Source organism: Jatropha curcas, chromosome 11 (assembly GCF_041381405.1).
Source record: "Jatropha curcas cultivar XTBG-Jc1 chromosome 11, XTBG_Jcur_1.0, whole genome shotgun sequence".
NCBI classification, from domain to species: Eukaryota; Viridiplantae; Streptophyta; class Magnoliopsida; order Malpighiales; family Euphorbiaceae; genus Jatropha; species Jatropha curcas.
The window spans coordinates 3,463,794-3,486,861 of NC_143161.1; the positions used below are offsets into that span (position 1 = coordinate 3,463,794).

Genomic DNA, 23,068 nt, shown 5'->3' on the forward strand with positions numbered 1-23,068 from the left:
AGATTTTATCCCATTGTGTCTCGAATAAAACTACAGATATGACTGAAATGGGAATAAAAATTACATCGTGCTTTTCCTGATCCGACCTATTCCTATAGTTTCTATTACTCACATAGACAAGTAAAATAATTGACTGAGAGCTGTCGCAGAAAGTAATTAGTGACAAATATATTTGCCATCATTAATTACTTATAGAAATAAATAAAATAACCATGAGTTACAAAGATCCATGAATTTAAATAAAAAAAGAAACAAAAATTTATATATATCTATGTATTTTTAACAAGATGAAAAAATGATTTAATTGCATTATTAAATACTTGTTCTTGAAAGAATTCCATAGATAAAATATATTGATGAACAGAACCATTATTGTTGCTTTGCGATGTTTATACTTTCCTCCTGAGTACTAAGAAAAAAAAAATGAAAATAATATTATAATTAGAACCTTTCAAAAAATAATATTATAATTAGAGGAATTAATTTGTCATTACAATCAAAGTTTTAGAAGCTAATATGATATTTGCTATAAATATATGCCCTCCTAACCCTAACAAACAACTCTAATGTAGTGGTGGATAATTTATATATATATATATAGTGTTTTTTTTACATGTACAAGGAAAATTATACGATCTACACTATCGGTGAGTTAGAATAATATCAAAATCTATCGGCAACAGTTAGAACAGTATCGAAGCTCAATAAAAGCAGTAAAAAATAAATAAAAACCCATTAAGGACTACTCGGTCAAAAAAAAAAAAAAGAAAAGAAAAGAAAAAAAAGTATATCTCTATCACATAAAATGAAGGTAAGCAAGCAATACCCAACAAAAAGCAGTGGAGAAAGCAATAAAGATTTCCATTCCCATATGCGATCCTAATAGAGAGAGAGAGATTTTAAAACGACATGAAAAATAAATAAATAAATACTAGGAATTTATTTTCAAAGGATTCATCACCGCATTTGCTTTTTTTTTTTTTTTTTTTTATTTTAAAAAATTGCGAGTTATATTATCAAAGAAAAAGTTGGAATTTAACAGACATATGTATGATTTCTGACCTTAATTAGTCCAAAAATGAAATCAACATAGGGACCCATATTCAAAATTATTCATACTTGGTTGTAATATATGGGCCACAACACACTCCGGCATGGAAGTAATTTTGGGCATTTTGTACAGTCATTGGCCCGACATAAAGGACAACCCTTCATGGAGTCACAGAATTCACTATCTATAATTAAAGTAAAAACATTTTTTTTTTATGATTAACTTAGTAGTTTCAATCCTATTGATTAAGATGAACGTTGTAAATTATGCCTCATCAAGATAAACAATGCCGATGTCGTAATATGAAAATGTCTCAAATTTTAAGTTCCTATCTATTCACTATTTAATTTGAAATTTTTATCCTTTACGGATTAGGTTTGTTTAAATTGAATTACCATCTCTACATATTTATAATATATATATATATATAAATAAGACGGGTATTAAAACCCTAATTAACTTTTAAAGATCAAGAAACAAACACCATACATAACCCTAATTGATTAATTATTTAATGACCAAATAGATAATGGTAGAATAGTAATTGGATAAAGAAAAGGCTTTAAATTAGAGAAGGGTTAATAGAGTGCAGTATGCAGCTTGTAAAGTTGATGCAAAAACTAATAGTCTTTAGCACCCAAATGTCAAAGTTGAAAACTCAGTCTTACAGCTAATCACAAACTTTTGAAAAAAGGGGTTTTTGGGTTTTGTTTAAAAAATTTAAATTGATTTGTTTAAAGCAAGGATCTTATGAGGAATTAGGGATTTAATTAATGTGGTTAAACTTATAATTCCGTACTAGTTAGTAATGATGTGTCTCTTTGCTTCCCATCTTTAATATATACTTATATAATAATTAATTATGGAAGATTACATTTGATGGGCTGTGGATGCAACAGAAATCAACTATGATCCCTTTGCTGGCAAACAAAATAGCAACGAGACCAGTTTTTTGGCACTCACCTTTTTCCTTTTTCATTATTGAAGCATCGCATGAAATGGAAGAAATCTAAAATGACAACTTTTGAGGGGTATATTACAATTTAAAAAGGTGAATTTCCACATAAACAACTTTTATTGGCATTAAATGTGTTATACTTATTGTTTATATTTTTAATTTTGGATTTTTAATTTGTAAATCACAAAATAATATTTATAGTATATTTTTAATGATGTCATAAATTAATCTTGATAAATTGGGTTATATTTATTAAAAATAATTAAAGATCAGTCAAAAAATTAAAAGAATATAAATAAAGAATCTTTTAATTTGCTAAAAGATCAGCTAACTGTATAAGGTATAAAGTATGTACTTAGAAAATTAAAGACTGGTTTATCATTCACGTTCATGAAAAAAAAAAAAAAAAACCCAAAAATTCAACAATGATTATACAATGACAATTGCATTTTGGGTGGCTAATTAACTAAGTTGGACGTGTAAAAAGAAAAGAAAGCCAAGATTTTGTGAAATGGTCATCACATTCCATAACCTAAAAGATTATGCGACACTTTAATCCACTGAATCTAACTTTGGTGTCAAGGGGGGCCCATTTTTTTTTTTTTTTTGGTATGATGCTAGAAAAATCTAGCACGTAGGGAAGGAAATACGTAGAAATACTAGGTTGTTGCCTTTATTTATATATATAGCCATTTTCTTTTTTGAAAAATTTAAAGAAAGATTATAAGGTGAAAATTGGTAGTTGTGGAGTTGTGGGTTGTACCATGTTTTTTTATCCAAATCATAGTAATGTCTCCCCATAACCCCCAATTACCAAAAACAAATCTAAAAACAAAAAACTCACCATTACTATATATTAATACATCAACGGTCAAAAATTTAGAAATAAAAACTCAAGCGCAAAGGAAAGGCGTGTTGCTCGCAATTCCATGCTCAATCCCTTGCCGGCTAAAATGAAGCCAACCTTAATATAATCCCCTATACTCTACTTTTTACAAATTTAAAATTGGGAAAAATATTACTCCACACGAATCATTCTACATAAGAATAATGCACCCACATTTTACACCGTCGGATTAGTGGGATTTATTATCAAATATGAATCTTCAAATCAAACTGCCTACAATAGTTTCATGTGAATTGTTATCTTTTCTTTCTAGATCAAATAAGATTTGTCTATGTCTATGGATCCTCTTATACATGGGATCAGTTAAAAGAAAACATTTTAACAAGTATTAACGTGTTATCTTTTTTTATAGTATTAAACTAAAATGCCTACATGTGATTAATATAGTATATAAATAAATTCATTCATCTCGTGTGTGTAAATCTTTCTCGTTTATCATTAAAGGGGAATATGTATTTTTTTATCTAAATAAAAAAATAATTACAGGATTAATTCGTATTGTGCAGTTCAAGTAGTAAAATTTATTGTTTATGCAAAATTAAGGATTCAATATCCAAAAAGGTAGAATTATTTTTACCAATAGGCTTAAAGTCATTCGTGAAGATTATTGATGCTGGATAACAAAGTTGTTAAAGTTATATAATAATTAAGCAAAACCGACTTTGCAGTTAAGATTAGTTTAGATTAATAAAATAAGTGGATTAGAGAGTATGATATGATTAAGGCATAAACTATAAGCAAAACCCACTATGTAGCATATGAGAAAAAGGGTAAAAGATGGCCAAATGGGGAGATGGGAAAAAGGTAGGGTTATGTTGAGAAGTTCAAGGCAAAGAGAGAGTGAGTGACAGAGTTTGTGACACGCTCGAGAATGAGAGGAAGGAAGCAGAGGCACGTGTCTCGTGGTCTAAGAGGGAAAGAGAAGTGTAAAAAGTATATATCAATGCGCTTTAGAGGGAGTGGGAGTGGGAGTGGGAGTGGCTGACTTCTCGATGACCAGACCAGAGCACGTGTCATGGTCTTGGTCACTGAGTGTGTATGAGCAACCACCATGATTTGCCCTTCTCTCTTCTTCGTTGGATGCTTCGTGCTTCTTCTGCCTCTCTCCTTTTCTGCCTTAGGGTTTAGGTCTTACTGTTCTATTAATTTGTTTTAATGTTAAAACTAAAATTATAGAAATGAAATTGCTATTCATAACGGTGGATGATTTGTTTGTATGTTTTTTTTTTTTTTTTTTAAGAGTACATGTGACCAATTCTCGATTTTAAATCGACTCACTTCGGTCAGATTCGGATAGTTATTTTAGAAATTTGTTTACCATATATAACCAACTAAATTTATTTTTTAAGTCACAAATAACTAATTCAGTTTCGAATCAAATCGATTTAATTCAACTTCAATCGATTGTTATACCATTTAATTTCAAATTTAAATACTGTAAAAAATATATTTAAATAAATAAAACTAAGCTAACTCAGTTTGATTAACTGGAGCTACCTATCATTTTGATTGTTGGGATTAAACGAACTGAATAGACCTTTTATAAGGATTAATTGTTGGAATATTAATGATTAATTATCTCTCACTATCATTTTGATTGTCTCTATTAAAAAATATATATATATATAGTCTCTATTTGATAAATGATAAATCAAAGCCTTATGCTGGTAAAAAGGCAGTAGTACAAGATACATAGCATAAGCCTTCTTTCTTGTCCTCTCTTATAGCTTTTTTTACCTTTGCTTCTTTTCTACCTTTTTCACTTTAAGGGATCTCTTTTCTTTCTCCTTTTTCTTCTTTTATTTTTCCCTTTTCTTTTTTCTTTCTCCTAATTGAAATTTTCTCACTTATCCTTAAAATTTGCAAAATATGTTTAATATTTGACACAATCCTTAAATCGTTAAAAGCTTTATTTGATTAAGTTCTTTCTTTCTTTTGCCTTTTGCTATAGTATTCAAATTTTTCAAAAGTCAAAATTGCATATTTATCAAATAAAGTCAGATTTTTTTAATTGGCTGATGATGGTAATGTCCATTTTCGTAATATAAAAAATATAATATTTAAATATCTCTTCTACCGTTGATGTTGTTTTTTTTTTTTTTTTTTTTTTTTTTCCAAATGTTGGATAGAAAAGACCTGTACGATAAAGTCAGAGTTAGGTTACAAATGTTTCAATTCTCAAGTCAGCGAAGAGAATAATTGGTTCGATGAATTATAAACTTTTGAAAAATGCATATTTATAACGTCCTTTCTGATCATAACAAGATAAGGTTCCAATAGTAATTCACCTATATGTCTTCTTCGTCTCCTCTGGATTCTCTACAGTTTAGAAAAACTTCTAATTATGAAAGAGAAAGAGAATAAAAATGAAGAGTTTATAATAAAATAATTTATCCATAATCAGAAACATTCAATCTAATTAATTCAAAATACTGTACAAATTCAATGACTTTGCTGATGAATGATCAAATCACATCTCTTTCAAGAAAAAGAAAGAAAAGAAAAATAACCCTAATGTAAACAAATCAAATTTAAATTCCAAAAGGGTTTTAGCTTTCTATTTTGAGAAAGCTTGGATAACTAGACAACTCCAAGTTGACTAAAAAAATATATTTAAAAAGGAAAATTGATGCTGAATAAGAAAGAATAAGATGCTAACAGTAAGTTTAATTTGCCTACTTTAACCCTCCATGCTTTTCCTTGATTAGTAAAAGAAAAGTAGGTAATGGAGCTAGCTGGGAAGGATTAATGGTGGTCCTGTCAAAATCATGTTTTGGGAGTCAAAGTTATACTCTTTGGAGTATAAAAGCAAACAAAGTGTTAAATCCACTTTGTATGTACTATGTACAATGGCTTGAAGGGTCTAATCCTTTTCTTTGTGTCTAATCTATCACTATACTCACATAATTCAGAGATGTTCTTTCTTTTGGGTTTGACCACCAGCTAGAGAGATTATAATATTAATAAATAAATAACAATCTCCTTAGAATTGGTTGTTATTATTTATTAGTTTAAAATCTGGAATTTAAAATAAAAAAAGTCGGTAGGATTCTGCATGTAGATGGTTAGGATTTTCTTGTTGCTGCAGTATAAATTTGACTAGATAACTGCATGTCCAATCTTTGTGTCTGATTAGCCTGTTTTGGACGATCTTCCTCCTACCTCTCAAAGACGTAGTTATGAACCGAATAAAAAATTAATATTTTCTTGAACTCAATGTATATACAAAAATTAATTAAATATAAGTTGGGTTTGATTATATGATGCTTTCAATTTTGACTAGAAAACTAATTAATAAATTAAAAATAATTAATTTTGAATGCATTTGCGAGATATGAGTTCTTTCAATTGCCATACAACAATCTTCTCGAAGTCGTAAGTTATTGACAGAAGCAACAACATAAAAAAAAAAATTGCGGCTTAGCTTCAATTTTCAAGCTAAAATAAGTCAAATCAAATCATAAACTAACGGCGGATATAAAAAAAAATTTTATAGGTTAATATATGGTAAAATATAATAAAAAAAGGACCTAATCTTGATTTTCACAGGTATTAATTTTAAAATAAAATATTTGTATACAAAAAAATATTTAAAAATAAAATATTTTTCGGAATTAAAAATAGCATTAAATATATTTGATTAATTTGAGCTGTATGAATGGGCCAATATGGTCATGAACACTACGTTCGGCCTTAGGGTTTGTGGGTTTGGCTCCTAACCATAATCACTACGTTGAAGTGGATAAATTCGCTAAGGTGGCACAATTCTAAAATATGATCTCGTTGACTTCATTTTTTTTTTTTTTTAAAGTTATCTTTTTAATATTGATATGTGTATTGATGGAGTTAGGTTAATATCATTAATGATACTTTTATTCTTCTAATACTTAATAAAATTAATATTTCGAAAACAGTTCAATTTCTTTTTCAATAAATAATAAAATGTTTTGGTTTCTTTTTAGTAATTAATGAAATTTGTAATATCACTAATATTATTTCAAAGTAATTAACAACATCATAATGTTAGTAATCTCTATATAAATTATAATGAAATTTATAACCTCACTAATATTTTCTTTTGAGGAATGTTTAATTTTCACTTTAAAGGAAATTAGTTTTATTTGAATTTTTTAATTTAGACATTAATGGAGTTTGAATTAGTATCATTAATTATATTAACGATTTTTCAGCTATTAATCATTGATAAAATTAATAACAATAATTCTAATAAACAATCACTAATATTTTTAAATAATAAAATTGCATATTCGCACAACCGCCTACATGACCAGTTTTCTTATCTTGCACGATTTTTTTAATGAATTCAAATTTTAACGGTTCTGTGGTTTTTGATATTTCCGGCTTAAATGATCGGAACGAAGCGACATCGTTTAGCTTTCGTTTCACTATATTTGGGCTTTCTATTTCCAATATTCGACTCTTGAGTCTTGAGAAGAAGACCTAGGCGCTTAAATGACATGGAGGGCAACACGGTCCAACTTGGCCCAGAAACCGACCTCATAAACGGACGACACAGGAATATTTTCCACGGAAAATTTTCCACTGATCAGAAAAATTTTTCTTCAATCAAGAACTCATCGTTTATTCTTTAAAATCAACAGCTTTTGCATCCATACTTAAGCTTAAAATATTGATTTTGAGAAATGACAGAGTCTGAGAAAGATTATATAACTATGGAGCTTTATATTATTCCTTCTACTTACATAAATAAGTTCCTCATTTCAATAATAATGGAGGAAACTATATGGACAATCATCTACTGACGAAGACTCAAGAAACCGCCATTTTGAATTAGCTATAATATTAGGAAACCCCATTCTTAAATTTGCAGGGTCCCCTAATAAATTCATTATGTATAATTATGTCCTACTGCTAATCAAATTTCAAACTTCTGGCTTTTTCTCAAATGGTTTAGGCCTCTCTTCCCAGAACTTGATTTGCAGAGATCGGAGCTCCAGCATTTTCTCAACTTCCTCGATCGGTAGCCCTTTAGTTTCAGGCACACAGATTAAAACAAAGACCAATGCTACTACAGATATAACACCAAAGATTAAGAATGTCCATGATGTCCCTATAGCTTGTGTAAGAGACAAGAAAGACTGAGCAACTATAAGATTTGAAATCCAGTTTGCTGTTGCAGCTATTCCTCCACAGACTCCTCTGAATCTTAGAGGGTAAATCTCAGAATTAACGATCCACGGCACGGTACCCATTCCAGGAGAGAAGAATATAATGTAGAGAGCTAAGCCAATTAGTGCCACCCATCCATATTTGCTTGGACATCCCCTTGTATACCATTCTCTGTGATCGTTGTGACACAAATCCTTCACTGTGTCATTTGAGATCAAACATACTCCAGGCAATAGCTGCAATGAAATGCAAATGTCAGTTAGTGATAAAGCTGATAAGAAAAATGTTATCTGACATAGTGATATGTGCCCTTTTTTTTACCTTATCAGAAGCTGAAGCACAAAACCCACATTCAGGATGAGCCTTCAAGCACTTCATGCAATCCCAAGAAGCAGCATTTGTAGCCGAACTGTAATCAGGACAGGTATAATTTCCAAAGCGAACTTCAGTTGGTTTAACCATTGGCGAGTGAGTTGTAGTTTCGTGGAAAATTCCTGATAAGAGACCAAGCGAAAGTATCACGCCAATCAAACTGATTATCAGAAGTTTCTTCCTTCCTGTCCTGTCAATGAAGTATATACTCACAACAGAACCTAATGCATTGAGTCCAGCAGTAACAAGTGAGAGCAGTAAAGCAGTTTGGTTAGACGCGAAACCGGCCAATTGAACTATGGTGGGACTGTAATACATAACTGTGTTAATTCCTACAAACTGCTGGAAAACCTGAAGGCCAACACCAGCAATTAGTCCTCTTCTCACTGTTTTGGTTTTGCATAGTTTAATAAGGTTAATCTTCTCAGAATTTCCTTCTTCTAGAATTTCTTTGTCGATTGATTCCTTTAAATCTCTGATTTCTGTTTCAACATCTTCAGCTGGGTATATTTTCCTCAATATGGCTTTAGCTTCTTCTTCCCTTCCCTATCATGTGCAAATATTATAAGTATGTGATTGACAAGAAATAGTACTTTTATAAAAATCAGGTTTTAATTAAACCTTTCTGTATAACCAACGAGGCGATTCAGGAAGTAATAGCATCAGAATGAACTGTAGAAGAGCTGGGACACCTGCAACGCCAAGCATCCATCGCCATGTCTCTGGCGCCTAAACGATAATAAAAAGGAAAATGTTTACAGATTGATTCAGGAGCTTCAGGTTTTCTGGTATCATCAATCCTCGTAATAGTTTACCTTAGTAAAGGCCAAGTTGATGAGATAAGAAAGAAACTGGCCACCAGTAATAAGAAACCCATTAGTACTAACAAGAGCACCTCTAATTTTCGCCGGAGAAGCCTCTGAAATGTAAAGAGGGGCAGTCATGGATGCCATTCCAACGCCAAGTCCAACAAAAACTCGACCAATGATTAACATAGCAGGGCCAGGAGAGGCAGCCATCACTACTGCTCCTATGAAAAATAGGAAATCTGCAACAAGAATTGCACTTCTCCTTCCATACCGATCATTTAACCATCCACCAATTGCCGCTCCAATTATTGCTCCAGCAACAGCCATACTCACTATGCTCTCCTATTTTTTTTTTTTTTTTGTCGTTTCATCAAACTACATTTAGTATTATATACATAAAAACAATTGTCTATATGGTCTATGTTTTAAATTAATATTCACTAGTTCTGAAATTTTTATTAATCAAAATATGTCAAAATTAACTTCAATTTAAAATTATAATTTGAAAAAAAAAAATGCGACAGTAATATTAAACAGATTAGTGTTTTGGGCTGTTACAAATATTTATACCAGCCCAGAAATAGTCAGTTTGAGTTGCTGGGCTTGCTAAGCCCAAAACCAGAAACTTCACTATCAATCCTGGTTGGACACTTGTCTGCATACCAGGATCTGTTGGAAGTTTTGGCCATATACAATTAAATTCCTATGCCTATGAGTTTCTGAATTATCAACACAAAAAGCATATTCTTGATAAATTAATATTATATTTTTAATCCCATAAAAAACTATTAAAATGATTAAAAACTTATTCAAAGTGATGGGTGACAGGTAAAAATAATTTATTTTTAAAAAATATATATGTGAAAGAAAATAAAAACAAACATAAGGATAGAGAAAAGCTTTTTAGGTGAAAGGTGAAAATTCAAATTGAAAATAAAGGGAACACCAAATTTTCTAAAAATTAAAAAGCTAAAATAAAATCCAGGACCATTAACATAATAATTAATTATACATGTAAAAGAATAAAATATAAATTATAATTAATTATAATTAAAAAAAAAAAAAGAAAATCACCTGCAATACAGTTTCCCTATCCACGGACTTGAAATCATCTCTTATGTAAAGAAGGGCACCAGAAATCACTCCTGCAACCAAAAATGAAAATTTCCAAAAATATTTTTAATATATATATATATATATATATATATATATATATATATATATATATATATATATAGTAAATTAAAATTCAATTAGAGAGAGAGAGAATAACCAGTGTCATAGCCAAAGAGAAGGCCGCCAATGCCAGCAGAAAAAGCAAGACGAAGAACATAAGGATTCTTCCAAGCAAGAGAGAAACATTCTCTAAAAGCAGATGCATCTGTTCCAGGATGTATCCCTCCTTCCATTTTCTTCAATCCAGAAGAGGATTAAGCTCCCTTTTCTTTTTCTTTTTCTATGTAGTTTTGGCACAAAGAAAGAAAAAGAACATATGTATAGAAACAAAGAGATAAGACTAGTACTGGTAGCAAACTCTTGGAGTTGAATTTTCCAAGAAAAGAGAAGAAAGTGAAGGAAAACAAGAGAAAATGTGAAAGACAAATTTTGGGGGTTGGAGCAATGAGAAGGTGAGTCTGAGTTAAATTATAAATATCGGGACCTCTGGGAGTATCTGGCTATAAAGTCAAGAGTTACGATTTCTTAGTCTACTAATTTTGTCGTTTGTTTATTTTCATATTTAAGCCTAATAGAATAAAAAAAAATAAGCATTTCTTTAATTAAATAATTAATAATAATATAATCTAACCTTAAAAGTGAATCCAAACCATCAATTAAGAAAAACATTTGTAGCACTGATCTATTACATATATAATAATAATAATAATAATAATAATAATTACCCATTTATATTATAATTAAATACGTGTTTGTATATATAATTATTGATTATTTAAGGAATGTTAAGTTCATATGTATTGACAAATTGAGAATTTTTGTCCGATTTGAGGGAGGAATATCATGGACAGATACGTGTATTTTCTCAATGCACCATACTTTTGTTATTTAATATATTAAATATTTTTCTGTTTTTGTTTTCCCCGTATTGATTGGGGTTCCTATAATTTTCCTTTTCATAAGCTTTCAACAGATACATCAAACATTTTTTTCCCCAAAAATATAATTCAATAATTATTATAATACCAAAATGCATTATTTTTCCTGAACAAAAAGAATGAAAAAGAAATCACCAACTAATAAATATTTGGATACAATTAAAATAATTACTAATTTAAAACTATAGGGACTGGAATTTATATTTTCCTTCTTTTTCTTTTTCTTTTTTTTTTTTTTTGGGGGGGGATTGTAATTTTCTGTTAATTAAAGATTTTAAATCACTTTCAAAGATCTTCTAAAAAAAATCGCTTTTAAAGATTAAAGAAAATGGAAATATTTATAAAATAAGGTCAAGATGCATTTGTAATTTGCTTTTGATTAAAAAAATTTTAATTTTTAATCTCTTTTTTTTTTTGGGAGGTAATTTTTTTAATCTCAGTATTCTATTTACATTATAATTATTATTATTATTGTAGAATCCCGAAAAGGTTTTTTTGTATAATAATAATATTAAAGAAGGATATAGCATTGCCATATTATTTAATTTTAAATATTAGACTAGATATTATTCGTTTTCCAAAGTCTCGTGTACATGCATGCACTTACTATTATTCTATTATATATATTTTCCTTTTTTTTATTTGGATTAATGCCCTTTTTAATCATGAACAACTTTTAGGCTCATCAATTATAGATCCCATCATTTCTTTATATTATTTCCTTAATCATAATTAGAGGATATTATTTTTTGTTTATTGATTTATAGTTGGTTATATAGAGTGTTCTCATCATATATATTCAATTTATATTTTAGAAAATTTAAAAAAAATTTTTTTATTCAAGTAGTAAAAGTTCAATTGTACAAATTTTAAGACAAAGATGACAACAGACCTAATAAAAAATCAGTAATATATAAATACCTCATAGACCGGCAAAAATTGGGCATTAAATTCAACCGTCACAACCTAATAATAAGAAAGCAAAATCAAAATGAAAAAGAAAAAGGATAAGCATAAGCTCCATCTCTATCTGCCTGATATATACCTGCACCGTTCGGAATTGAAGGCATGCACTTCCATCTTTCCTGTCGTTTGTAATAGAATATATACCTATTTATTATCTAATTATTATTGCTTTTTAAATAAAGTATTATTTTGCGTTTTGAATTTATTATTCAGGAAAAAAAAAAGTCTAAAATTCAGCTTTTTGACTCAATTTATTTTTAAATTTGTAATTTCATACAAAGTCACAAGTTGATGTTAGAAGCTCTTTGTATTATTTCAGTGTAATTACAAGTTGAGGAGACAAATGAGCTAAAAAATCGATTTTTTTAATTAAAATTAGGAGGTACGTTGAGCTTTATCCTTCCCAGTTATGATCTTCTAAATTAAGGTTTTAAATGAAATAAGACATAATTAAGTGGTTGAGGAATAATAAAAGAGGAATGAGTTATTTAAAAATAAAAATAATGCAATGAAAAAAGGTGGGAAAGCGTATTAAGGTTTTACTAATTATTTATTTATTTCCAATCTATTGAGTTATAAAATATACTTCATCCGTTTCATTTTAATAGTAATATTTATTTTTTATATGAATTAAAAATATGTTTAAATTTATTGATTTTTAAAAAATACACTGTAAAATGTGTAAATTACTCTTCTTAAAAGTAAATATAAAAATAAATTATACATAATAAATAGAAATAAAATTAAAAAAATAATTAATAAAATCTCAAAATTTTGAATGAGTATTTAAAGCAAAACAAGATAAATATCTATTTATTACTATTAAAGCAAAACAAAGGAGTAACATTTATCGTATTATTTTTTGTAAAAAAAAAAAACGTGGAAAGCAAGGGGGAAGACAGAGAGATAAAAAAAAAAAAAAGAAAAGAGAAAGGGGAAAAGGACTATGAATTATTTATGTGGATGCATAAATTCTATAAACAAGAAATTTTTGACATGGTATGGTCCCAATTGATGTCGGCCACAGCTTTTCCACTTCTTTTTCTCTCTAATTTTGAAGGTCGTTAGCGTTTAGTGCTTTAATCTAATGGTCCAAATCCCAATCCAATTATCATGTAGTAAAAAAAAAAAAAAAAAATCCATGTTTTTTACTATGATTTGACAACTCCAATGTCTTGAAGTTAACTTGACTAATTAATTCTCTGTTTTTTTTTTCTTTTTACCTCTTTAATAAAATCTTTGTAGGAAAAAAGATTTGAGGTCGTCGGTCTGTTAGCGACTTAACAGAATAAAATCTTGGGTTCATCCACTCCACTCACGTAGCTTTTTCCTCGAAGGTGAATACTCTCATGCATCTATGACTTCAGCATAACGCTTATCTCTGTTCATCTTCAGCACAAGAGTGGCTGCAATTGGAAAATGTTCGCCCTAATTTCCATAATTGCCATAAAGTAATAGAAACGAGAGGGGAACCGACCTGAAATCCAACGAGGACATCCATTTGTGGCACTAACCCAATCATCATTTGCTATTTTGAAATATAGCTTACTAAAGGACAGGCAACGCAAAAATTAGACATATGGGGTTTAATTGGGGGAAGCATGGTGTGACTCCACTAGGTCGAGGATTTGAAATCCACGTGCTTGAATCTGAGTACTCCACCAACTTGTTGGGTTCTTGATGTTGATTGCTAAAATCATTACACTACTATGATTCATCACATTCACATATTATGTTTTTCTTGTCTCCATGATTCACATGATAATTTTGCCGGGGAAATTCATACTCTTTATATGTAGAGGATAAATGCTTAGAAACTTTTATTATTCAATTGGTTTAAAATTTATTTCCAGACTAATTTGAAATATAAAATTGTACTTATATAATTACAACTCTAAAGACGATAAAATATTACAAAAAAAACTATAAAACTCTATCCAGATAAAGAGATTTATTTTAATATTTTAATATTTCATCTCAAAATTATATTTTATTGGTATTTGGAGGTTCGAAACTGCCTCAAATTTAGTCCTACTCCTGTTAAATTTTTTTCATAATAAGGATGGGGAAGAACGGTGTCGAGATAGAATTTCTTTTTTATCTATCGGATTATGGGACGAAAAAGAGCAAAATCTATAAACGTGGCGCCGGGATCGAGGCAGCGGGCATAGCCCGGCCCCCAGTTGCTCGTTGAAGAATGTGAACGCTAATCTCGTTTTGCTTTTCTTTTGGCCAGGGAAAGGGAAAGGGCAAAATAAATACAAGTAAATGACAAAAATTCAGAAAAAGAAATCTTGTTTGATATACATATGGATAAGATTCAATATTAAAATAATTCACACTAAATAACGGTCAAATTTTTAGTCTCGCCTTGGCAGTTATATATACTTTCCTCCTCGGAAATTGGTGTTTAAACTAGAATTAAACATCTTTCCTTTTAAAAGAAAAAAAAAAACAATTTAACTAATTTGTTAAAGAAAGGAAGTTTGACTTAATTTTTTTTTTTAAAAAAAAGTCCTTTCTTTGGAAGAAAGATGACGCCATTGACAGCCTAATTTCAAAGCTCTTATAGAAGAAATTATTATTATTATTATTATTATTATTATTATTATTTTTCTTCGAACATCACTTTCTTGCTTAAAAAATTCAGATGATCCGAAGAGTTATTTTCTATTTTCTAACAGTATGACGCACAAAGAAAAAAAAAGTGTGACAGAAAATTTAATCTAATTAATCCTAATATTCATCTATAAAATATAGAATTATAATCTTAAAATATAAAAAATCAGAGTCCAACCTTAAATAAAACAAATGTTTGTGTTGAACAATACAGTAGAAAGTTTATAAACACATAAGAATGAGCATTGAGTGTGACATGAGATCAAATATACCAAAAAAATAATACCCAAATGAAAGAAGGTAAGTGGGGGTCAGGTAACGATGAACCAACACATTGAAATGATTGTATTAAGTCCAAAAATAAAGGAAATCTATCATTCAAATGGGTTATGTGCATGTATGGTTGTCACAACTTAAGGATCCATCAAATTTTTGGGACACTCAAGTTGTGACTCTTGTTTTTTAATTTGGGGAGGCTGTATCAAGAAAATGCTCTACTCTGGATTACATGTGTCGCATTTCTCTTTGTAAAAGTTGGTGTTTTTGACAGATATGCTCTTGTTCCTTTTTTTGAAGAAAAAAAAAAAAGTCACTTGTTCTTAATTTCTTATACATGCAACAATTTTATATTCTCATGTATATTAATTTTTTTTTATTTTGATATTTCAATGATAAATTTTCAAATTAAGTATCTTAATGATAAAAAGAAACACGATTGAGACATTTAGAAAAACTTTCAGTTCAAACACAAAAATTTTAAAATCTATCTATATATATATATATATATATATATATATATATATATGAAGTTATTGTAACAGAAGGTTTTGCTCAAAAAAATTAATCATTATTCCTAAATAAATAAATTCTTAGTTATTAAATTGAAAAAAAATTATAAAATAGAGAATAAAGCTTATCTGTAAAACTATAGAGAAGTTATGGGGTTTGATGTAACAAGAGGGGTTCTTCACTCTTGTATACAAAAGAAGCCAAACGCAGGTTGCCAGATTCCCTTCAATCTTCTTTTTTAAATTAATAAAGCTCATAAAAAGTTTTAGCGTCAACGGCTGACTGTCAAAAGAGACCAAAAACTTTTTTTTTTTTTTGACAAAGAGATATCAACTTTTTTTTCTCTTTGGCCTATACTCTGCAGAGAAAGACTACCTACCAACAACGACATCACCGCAGTGACAACGAAAACTACTAATATATCAATACCCGACTATTTAATTTTGTATAATTTAATCATTTAGTCCATTAATTTACTAATAATAAAAAAAAATCGTAATAGTTATAATTATAATACAACTCGATGGACTAAATAATTAGTTAACCTCTATTTATTTACTTATTTTTATTTTCCCCTCTCTCTCCATATATCATAAGAAGCTTTTGCCTTGTGCCTCTCATCACATCGCACAGGCAGGTCAGAGTTCATAGCTAGTCAATGCCTGCCGAAAGAGTTGGCTGTCACGGTTGGTAATGTTATGATTGATTGGTTAATATTTAATTTTTATATAATTATTTCATTAATTTCTAATTATTAGTCAATAAAATTATAGAATTATGCATGATCAATTTCCACTAGCTATGCCTGTAAAGATGACTGATTTTCTAATATTTAATCGATCTTCTTAATTTGGTAGTCCACGTAGCCAAGATAGAGAAAATTTTTTAATATTTTTGAAAATGAAATTCTCAATTAATCTTTGTTTATAACAAGTTGACTGTTCTTTTTTTTTTTAACAGGTACCTTAGTAGTTCAAGATGTTACTTGCAATTGCGTAGTGTAAATTTCAATTGATTTATTGGAATTACTAATTCTATGATATATATAATGCTTGCTTAGAAAAAAAAAGAAAAAAGAAAAAAGAAAATGAAGACTGCACTATCCTTAATTGTAAATAGTAATAGAACTTGGTGTATGCAAAGGTTTATATATAATAAAAAAAAAAAGGAAAAGAAAAAAAAGCTCTTATGTAAAATGTTGAATTTTCACATTCTCACAATTTGAATTTGGAAATGAAACACGTGACAAATTGCTTGTTTTAATTTACATTTCCTAATTTGCCTTCTCCAAGTCATCAAAATTGAAGAGTTACCTATTTTTCAAACCACATCTAACATTCATAATTATGACTAAAACATTGTTTTATATTGATATTATATAGTATGATTAATTTATTATATGCATGTCCAATCAAAATTCCAATTTTCTCCTTTTTCAACTACCCACTAATTGAGTAATACTTTTCAAAAAGTTTAATGAGATTCTGGTTCTGGACCATTCCTAAAGCTAAAAATGGTCTTTCTCTTTCTTTTCTTTCCTTTGATTACTTCTCCCACTTTGCTTTTGCTAAAGAGGTTCAAGAATAATGCTAAAGGATTCCCATTTAATAAGCTACTCGTTCTCACCACTTATTATCATCCTCCCTTTTCAATTTACGTAAATTTAAATAGAAATTAGAGATCAAATAAACTCTGACCACACTAGACTTTAGGTTGCTACATAAAAAAAAGGTTAATTATAAATTTAGTGCTTAATTTCCGAAAATTTTTTATTTCAGTATATCAACGAAAAATATTTACAACTAACTGTCGGAACTGATTAATTTTTTTCAATATGATGTCACCAACCTGCGTGGCTCATTGGAAATATGAATAAAACACGTGGGCCCACTAATTATTAAAAATGAAACTGAGTAGGAAGCCAAATAACATGACACTTTAGATTTAACGTATCAAGCGGTAAAGTGCAAACATCAAAGGATAAAATTACCCTTAACAAAAACCCTACTCAAAACCCAACTCTCTCTCTTTCTCAGCCTCCTCAATGGATCACCACCTCTCAACTTTTTTTTCCTGCATTGAGGAGGTTGAGAAAGAGAGTGAGTTGGGTTTTTGTTAAGGACAATTTTGTCCTTTGATTTTACACTTCACTGCTTGACACGTTAGATCCGACGTATCATGTTATTTGGCATCATACTCAGCTTCATTTTTAACAATTAATGGGTCTTATGCGTCTTATTTATAATTCTGGCAAACCACGTAGGACGACACACTAGATTGAAAAAAATTAATCAGATACTTAATTACAAACGTTTTTTGTTGAAACATTGAAATAGAACATTTTCGTAAATTCAGACACTAAATTTATAATTAACCCAAATAAAAATTAGAAAAAAAGGAATTCAAAGAGGCCCATTGGAATTTGTTCACGTTACTTTACTTGGGCCCATGTAAACCCAAACTCATTGATTGGGCCTGTCTTTTAGGTAAAAGGATGACTAGAGTGAAGGGACAATTTTTTATTCTTTTAAAGCAAAATGGAGGGATCAATACAAATATTCACGTTAATTTTTGTCATGGGAACTAAATTCGCATGAATTACTTTGTGAATTTGGTACACTCTCATAATCAAATATAATTCACATGATAATTGTATATTTTTTAATTTCTTATTTCTCATAATAATAAAAAAAAAAAAGACAGTTTCAAATAGTTTTAACTCTTTAAAAAAGAAAATTATCTTATCTTGTTATATAATCTTAACATTAGGAGGTAATCTCTAATGTTTAAAAAAGTTATAACTCACTTAAAATTTTATAAAAAACGTATCCCATCAAATTTCAAATTACGAAGTGAAGATATATATATATATATATATCCTCAAACAAAATGAAGAAAGATATAAATGCATGTGGATAAATCCATAACCTTCCCTACTAAACTCCATTAGAAAACAGAAAGTACATCAAAATGGAGATTGTATAATCCACGATGTCTTTTTGTCCGTGAGCTTCTTAAATGCCTCTCAAAAAAAAAAAAAAAAAAAAAGACCAAAGAAAGAAACAACCTCAGAACTCAGAAGCAATAACCGCCAAAATTAGTCCAAATCAGTGTCCGTTATGAATGCCTAGCCAATCACAATAATAGATACCAACTTAAAAGCACGATTTACTAATTAATCTTTCAATCCCTATTTCCAACGTAACTAACATTCAAATTAACAAATTACAGTGATGAAAACAAAAGAAAAGAAAAACCATCAATGGGAACCGTTCCCCTTTTCCATTTTCACTTTATTGATCCTAAACCAAAACAAAGCACCACCTTCAAATCCATCATTCACCCATACCTTCACGTTAATTAATTTAATTATGGACGCAGAGCTTCAAAACCCTAATAATTTTCCATCAACAAAGGAACTTGGTGAAGAACATAAGTACACAAGTTTGAAGGACATCATTGTCAATTCACCACCAACACTTGCATTATGTTATTATCAATCATATGATTTTGATCCATCATATATTATGATCAGCAATCAACTGGTGAAGCATGCAGCTTCTGTTTACCTTCAATCTGCAATTCTTATGACCAGAAACCAAAACTGTTTTTTGAGATTCTGGGACAAGGTTAAGAACAAGCTTGCTTCAATTTCATGGTGGCATGTGAGTTTTTGTGACCCTTTTTGGGCTTGCTTTTGGCCCATGCGCCATTCTCCATTCATTACAGGTTAGGGTTATTTTTCTTTTCTCTTAATTAGGCACTAATATTTTGTTTTTGCCCTTCATTACTCTATTGATTTGTATCTTACTGAATGTGTATCTTTTGTATCTCAATTTGTAAACTAAATGCCTGATATTGTTAATTATCTATTGTAAATCTAATATTGTAAATATTATATCATAAATTCTGTTCTATCGAGACTTAAATTTTGATTATTCTTACTCTGGAGTTCATGGCACGCTAAAAATCATCCGCTCAATTTAAACGTGTTTTACAACTTGAGATATGAGTGGATAAAGTCGGAATACTTTTTAAAAAATTTTTAATTTCATTTATTTGATTCCTAAATGGAGCTATGACTTAGACGAAGGCAAGCTTTTTCCATCAGTTTGAACACCCTACATATTAAGATGGATATTGGCAACTGCAAATCAAAGGCAAATAATTTAGGAAAAGAATATGTTGGAGATATATGTTTGACCGAACAGCATAGGGAAAAAAAAGGCAAGGACCGGACCAAAGCTGAGGCTAACTGGCCAAGCATGATCTGACGGGGTCACTTTCCCAGATTGCAGCAGGTAAGTATAGCAACGAAAGCTACTGACTCTGACTCCTCTTTCAAAACGACGGCGTCTCAGACGCTCCTTGTCGGCTTGTCGGTTACTCTTTTCATATCCATTTCTCTCTCTCTAGCCAGGCCCAGATTTAAACATTGCTTTCTTCTTTTGGGCCTGGACCTTTATTACCCACTTAAATTTACTTGACACTAATTAATTAATTAATTAAGTAATGATAAAAGCTTATCCATCTGTTTAATTAATTAATTAAATCTAAGCCGTTGAAGTATCTGTACGAAAGGCTCATGCGATTCCTTTCTCTTCAGTTATTCATCTCTCAGGTTTTTTTTAACATTGGCGTGACTCTCTCTGTGTAAGAATCCTTTTCTGTTGGGATTTCTTTGGGTCCCAGCTCATTGTATGTGTTTTTAGGGTTTATAAAAATAGTATTCCTCTCTTCTCTTCTCTTCTTCTTCTTCTTCTATACAGAGAGGATTTATCTGCACGTCAAAAGAAATGCTCTGCAAGCATGCCCAGAAATAAAGCTTGATGATTATGGCGGTCTTTCTCCGTACAATTGCATTGAAACAACAGCAATAATAAGCATATCAGAAATCGATCATATCCGTCAGAGTTTGCCGGGTTCACAGAAACGTCCCTTTCCCTGATATTACTCATCAGGTTTTTGATGCTCTTTTTCAATTTTCTATACTTCTCTTCAAAAATCTTTATTATATATAAAAAGAAGCCAAACCCTACTGTCTAATGCTGCGATAAGTCAATACGATAAAAACAACTGTTATTCTGTTACTGTTTCTTTTTTCTCTCTACTTTGACCATCGATTTTCTTGATCTTTACTTTCTTTACAATTTTCATTAAGCTTGAAATTTGAAGAAACACCGGAAATGGCGAGCAGTGTAGCAATCAACAGCGAGCCACCGACGTCGTCTTCGTCGTCGAAAGCAGTGAAGGAGCTGGAGAACCCATATGAGATGGTTAGGCAAATGGCGTCCAGTAACGCCGTCGTTTTGTTCAGTATGAGTGGTTGCTGCATGTGCACTGTAGCCAAACGCCTTCTATTTGGTCTGGGCGTTGGACCTACCATAATAGAGGTTGACCACCACTCTTCTGGGCCTGACATCCAGGCCGTTCTCTTTCAGATTTCATCCGACGGTCAGCAGCCAGTTCCGGCCATTTTTGTTGGTGGCAAGTTTCTTGGTGGCATTGAAACGCTCATGGCGTGTCATATTAATGGCACATTAGTGCCTCTTCTCAAGGACGCTGGTGCTCTTTGGCTCTAATTAACTAATTAATTCTCATGAATTAATTAATCTAATATATAACTCATCTTCCTTGTTTCTTTTCTTTAATATTTTCTTGCTAACTTCTTCTTTCTCTGAGTGCAGTATGTTTAATGTACAGAAGAAAGTTACATTTACTTTAACAGTTTGATGCTTTTCTAGTTAATGACCATTAATATCACATTGTACGTTATAAAGTGCAACTTTTATATATAAAAAAGTTATTTCTACACTTTTCTTTTCTTTTTTTAGTAATATAAAGCAGGATGTTATATTGTTATTATCTGATGTTGCCGGAAAATTTTGTATGGTTGGCCGGCGGTGTAATGAAAATTAAAGTCGAAAGCTTTCTCTCTTTGTTTTTTGGTGCAAAATGCTAAAGTTTTTAGCGTCAGTGAAGAGTATAATTGTTAAATTAATATCAAGGGCATGATCGAGAAATTAATTAACTAACCCTAAGTTGACTAACGGTCTCTACAAATTATACTTAAAAGCAACTGATGGGTTTAAGTTTTATTAATCAATTATAAATAAGCTGATGTTTAAGCAGAATACTGATGGTTATATTAATTTCCACGATATCAATTAGAGTTACTCTTACAATGGTTAAAAATGCAAACCATCAGTCAATGATTTTACACTGGCGATATTAGTAAAAAGGGAAGTGCAGTATGAATATTATGGGATTGGGAATCAAATTCCTCTTTTGTCAGGCTCTTAATTGTCTGTAAATTAAAAATCAAACAGTTAAAAAATGACATCACCCATTACATTTGTTCAATGTACTGTTAGGTTGTTGATATGATTTTAGAGTTCATGCATTGTATGACATGATCACATGCAGAGACTTATTTATATTGATTTTGGATTATGATTTTCTTTTTAACCCTTGAAATATAAAGCATGGTATTTTCCTTTTCCATATTGATAAAAAAAGTAATTAACTTTTCTTAATTACATAATGAAAAAAGATTTAATTTCTTGCATGTATTAATGTGATCTAAAATTAGGTTAATTAGTTAGAAGGTTGTATATATTATACACCATTAAAAAGAAGCAAAAAGGGAATACATTATATATGTATAGAATTCACATGTTGAAAGAAAATCACATGGACATGGCTATATGTGTAGATAATGCAGAGAGTGAGAGAGAAGAAGAGTGGCAGTTTGGTAGTACAGAATAGAATATAGATAAGGTAAAGAGAGGTTGCAGGAAAATGATGAGAGGTATCGTTTTCAAGGATTTGTTATAATCCGTTTATGAAATCATGAGCTGAGCAAGTCATTTTTTGTTATGTTTTTGACCAAAATGATTTTCTCATTTCCAGTAGTACTACCAATATAAAGAGAGAGAATACATGTGAATCTGATCCCTCCTCCTTCTCCTCCTCCTTCTTCTTCTTGTTCTTCCTGACACATTTTCCTCTTTTTGCTCATAATTTGACTCTGCTGTCAAACTAAACTATCTTCTTTGACCGTTACACCACATAACAGCTAGTCCTTGAAGTTGAAGTGAAGACTATAACTGTTAATATTAACTTTTGTATTAATAGAAAAAGCAGTAGACGCTTCATGATTAAAATGAAAATTAATTAAAATGATATTACTAACGACTATGAGGTGGACCTGTAAGAGAAGAAAAGGTTGCTGAAATAATATGGAAATAACAATTATTCCAAAAAAAAAAAAAAAAAAAAAAAAAGACAGCCAGTTTGATATACCGATTGAACCACTGGTCATTTGATTAG

At 30.1% G+C, this 23,068-nt stretch overlaps 2 protein-coding genes across 2 annotated transcripts; one reads left to right on the forward strand and one right to left on the reverse strand.

The window, feature by feature from the left end:
• Positions 1 to 7,600: 7,600 nt before the first annotated feature.
• On the reverse strand, positions 7,601 to 10,882 carry INT2 (inositol transporter 2). The gene is made up of 6 exons (XM_012216754.4): positions 10,522 to 10,882; positions 10,323 to 10,393; positions 9,255 to 9,590; positions 9,061 to 9,168; positions 8,389 to 8,985; positions 7,601 to 8,303 (listed from the first exon to the last, which is right to left on the reverse strand). The coding sequence occupies exons 1-6, from the start codon at positions 10,655 to 10,657 to the stop codon at positions 7,821 to 7,823; spliced, it is 1,731 nt and encodes a 576-aa protein (XP_012072144.1). The 5' UTR covers positions 10,658 to 10,882; the 3' UTR covers positions 7,601 to 7,820.
• Positions 10,883 to 20,345: 9,463 nt separating this feature from the next.
• Positions 20,346 to 21,624, forward strand: LOC105634016 (glutaredoxin-C9). Its single transcript, XM_012216755.4, has 2 exons — positions 20,346 to 20,697; positions 20,898 to 21,624. The coding sequence occupies exon 2, from the start codon at positions 20,923 to 20,925 to the stop codon at positions 21,316 to 21,318; it is 396 nt and encodes a 131-aa protein (XP_012072145.1). The 5' UTR covers positions 20,346 to 20,697; positions 20,898 to 20,922; the 3' UTR covers positions 21,319 to 21,624.
• The last annotated feature ends 1,444 nt before the right edge of the window (positions 21,625 to 23,068 follow it).

Excerpts from the sequence above, each read along its gene's own strand:
- INT2 (XM_012216754.4), bottom strand. The coding sequence starts at position 10,657 with ATGGAAGGAGGGATACATCCTGGAACAGATGCATCTGCTTTTAGAGAA. Across the intron at positions 9,169-9,254 it reads TCAACTTGGCCTTTACTAAG|GCGCCAGAGACATGGCGATG; the intron begins GTAAACTATTAC and ends ATTATCGTTTAG. Across the intron at positions 8,986-9,060 it reads CTCGTTGGTTATACAGAAAG|GGAAGGGAAGAAGAAGCTAA; the intron begins GTTTAATTAAAA and ends TGCACATGATAG.
- LOC105634016 (XM_012216755.4), top strand. The coding sequence starts at position 20,923 with ATGGCGAGCAGTGTAGCAATCAACAGCGAGCCACCGACGTCGTCTTCG.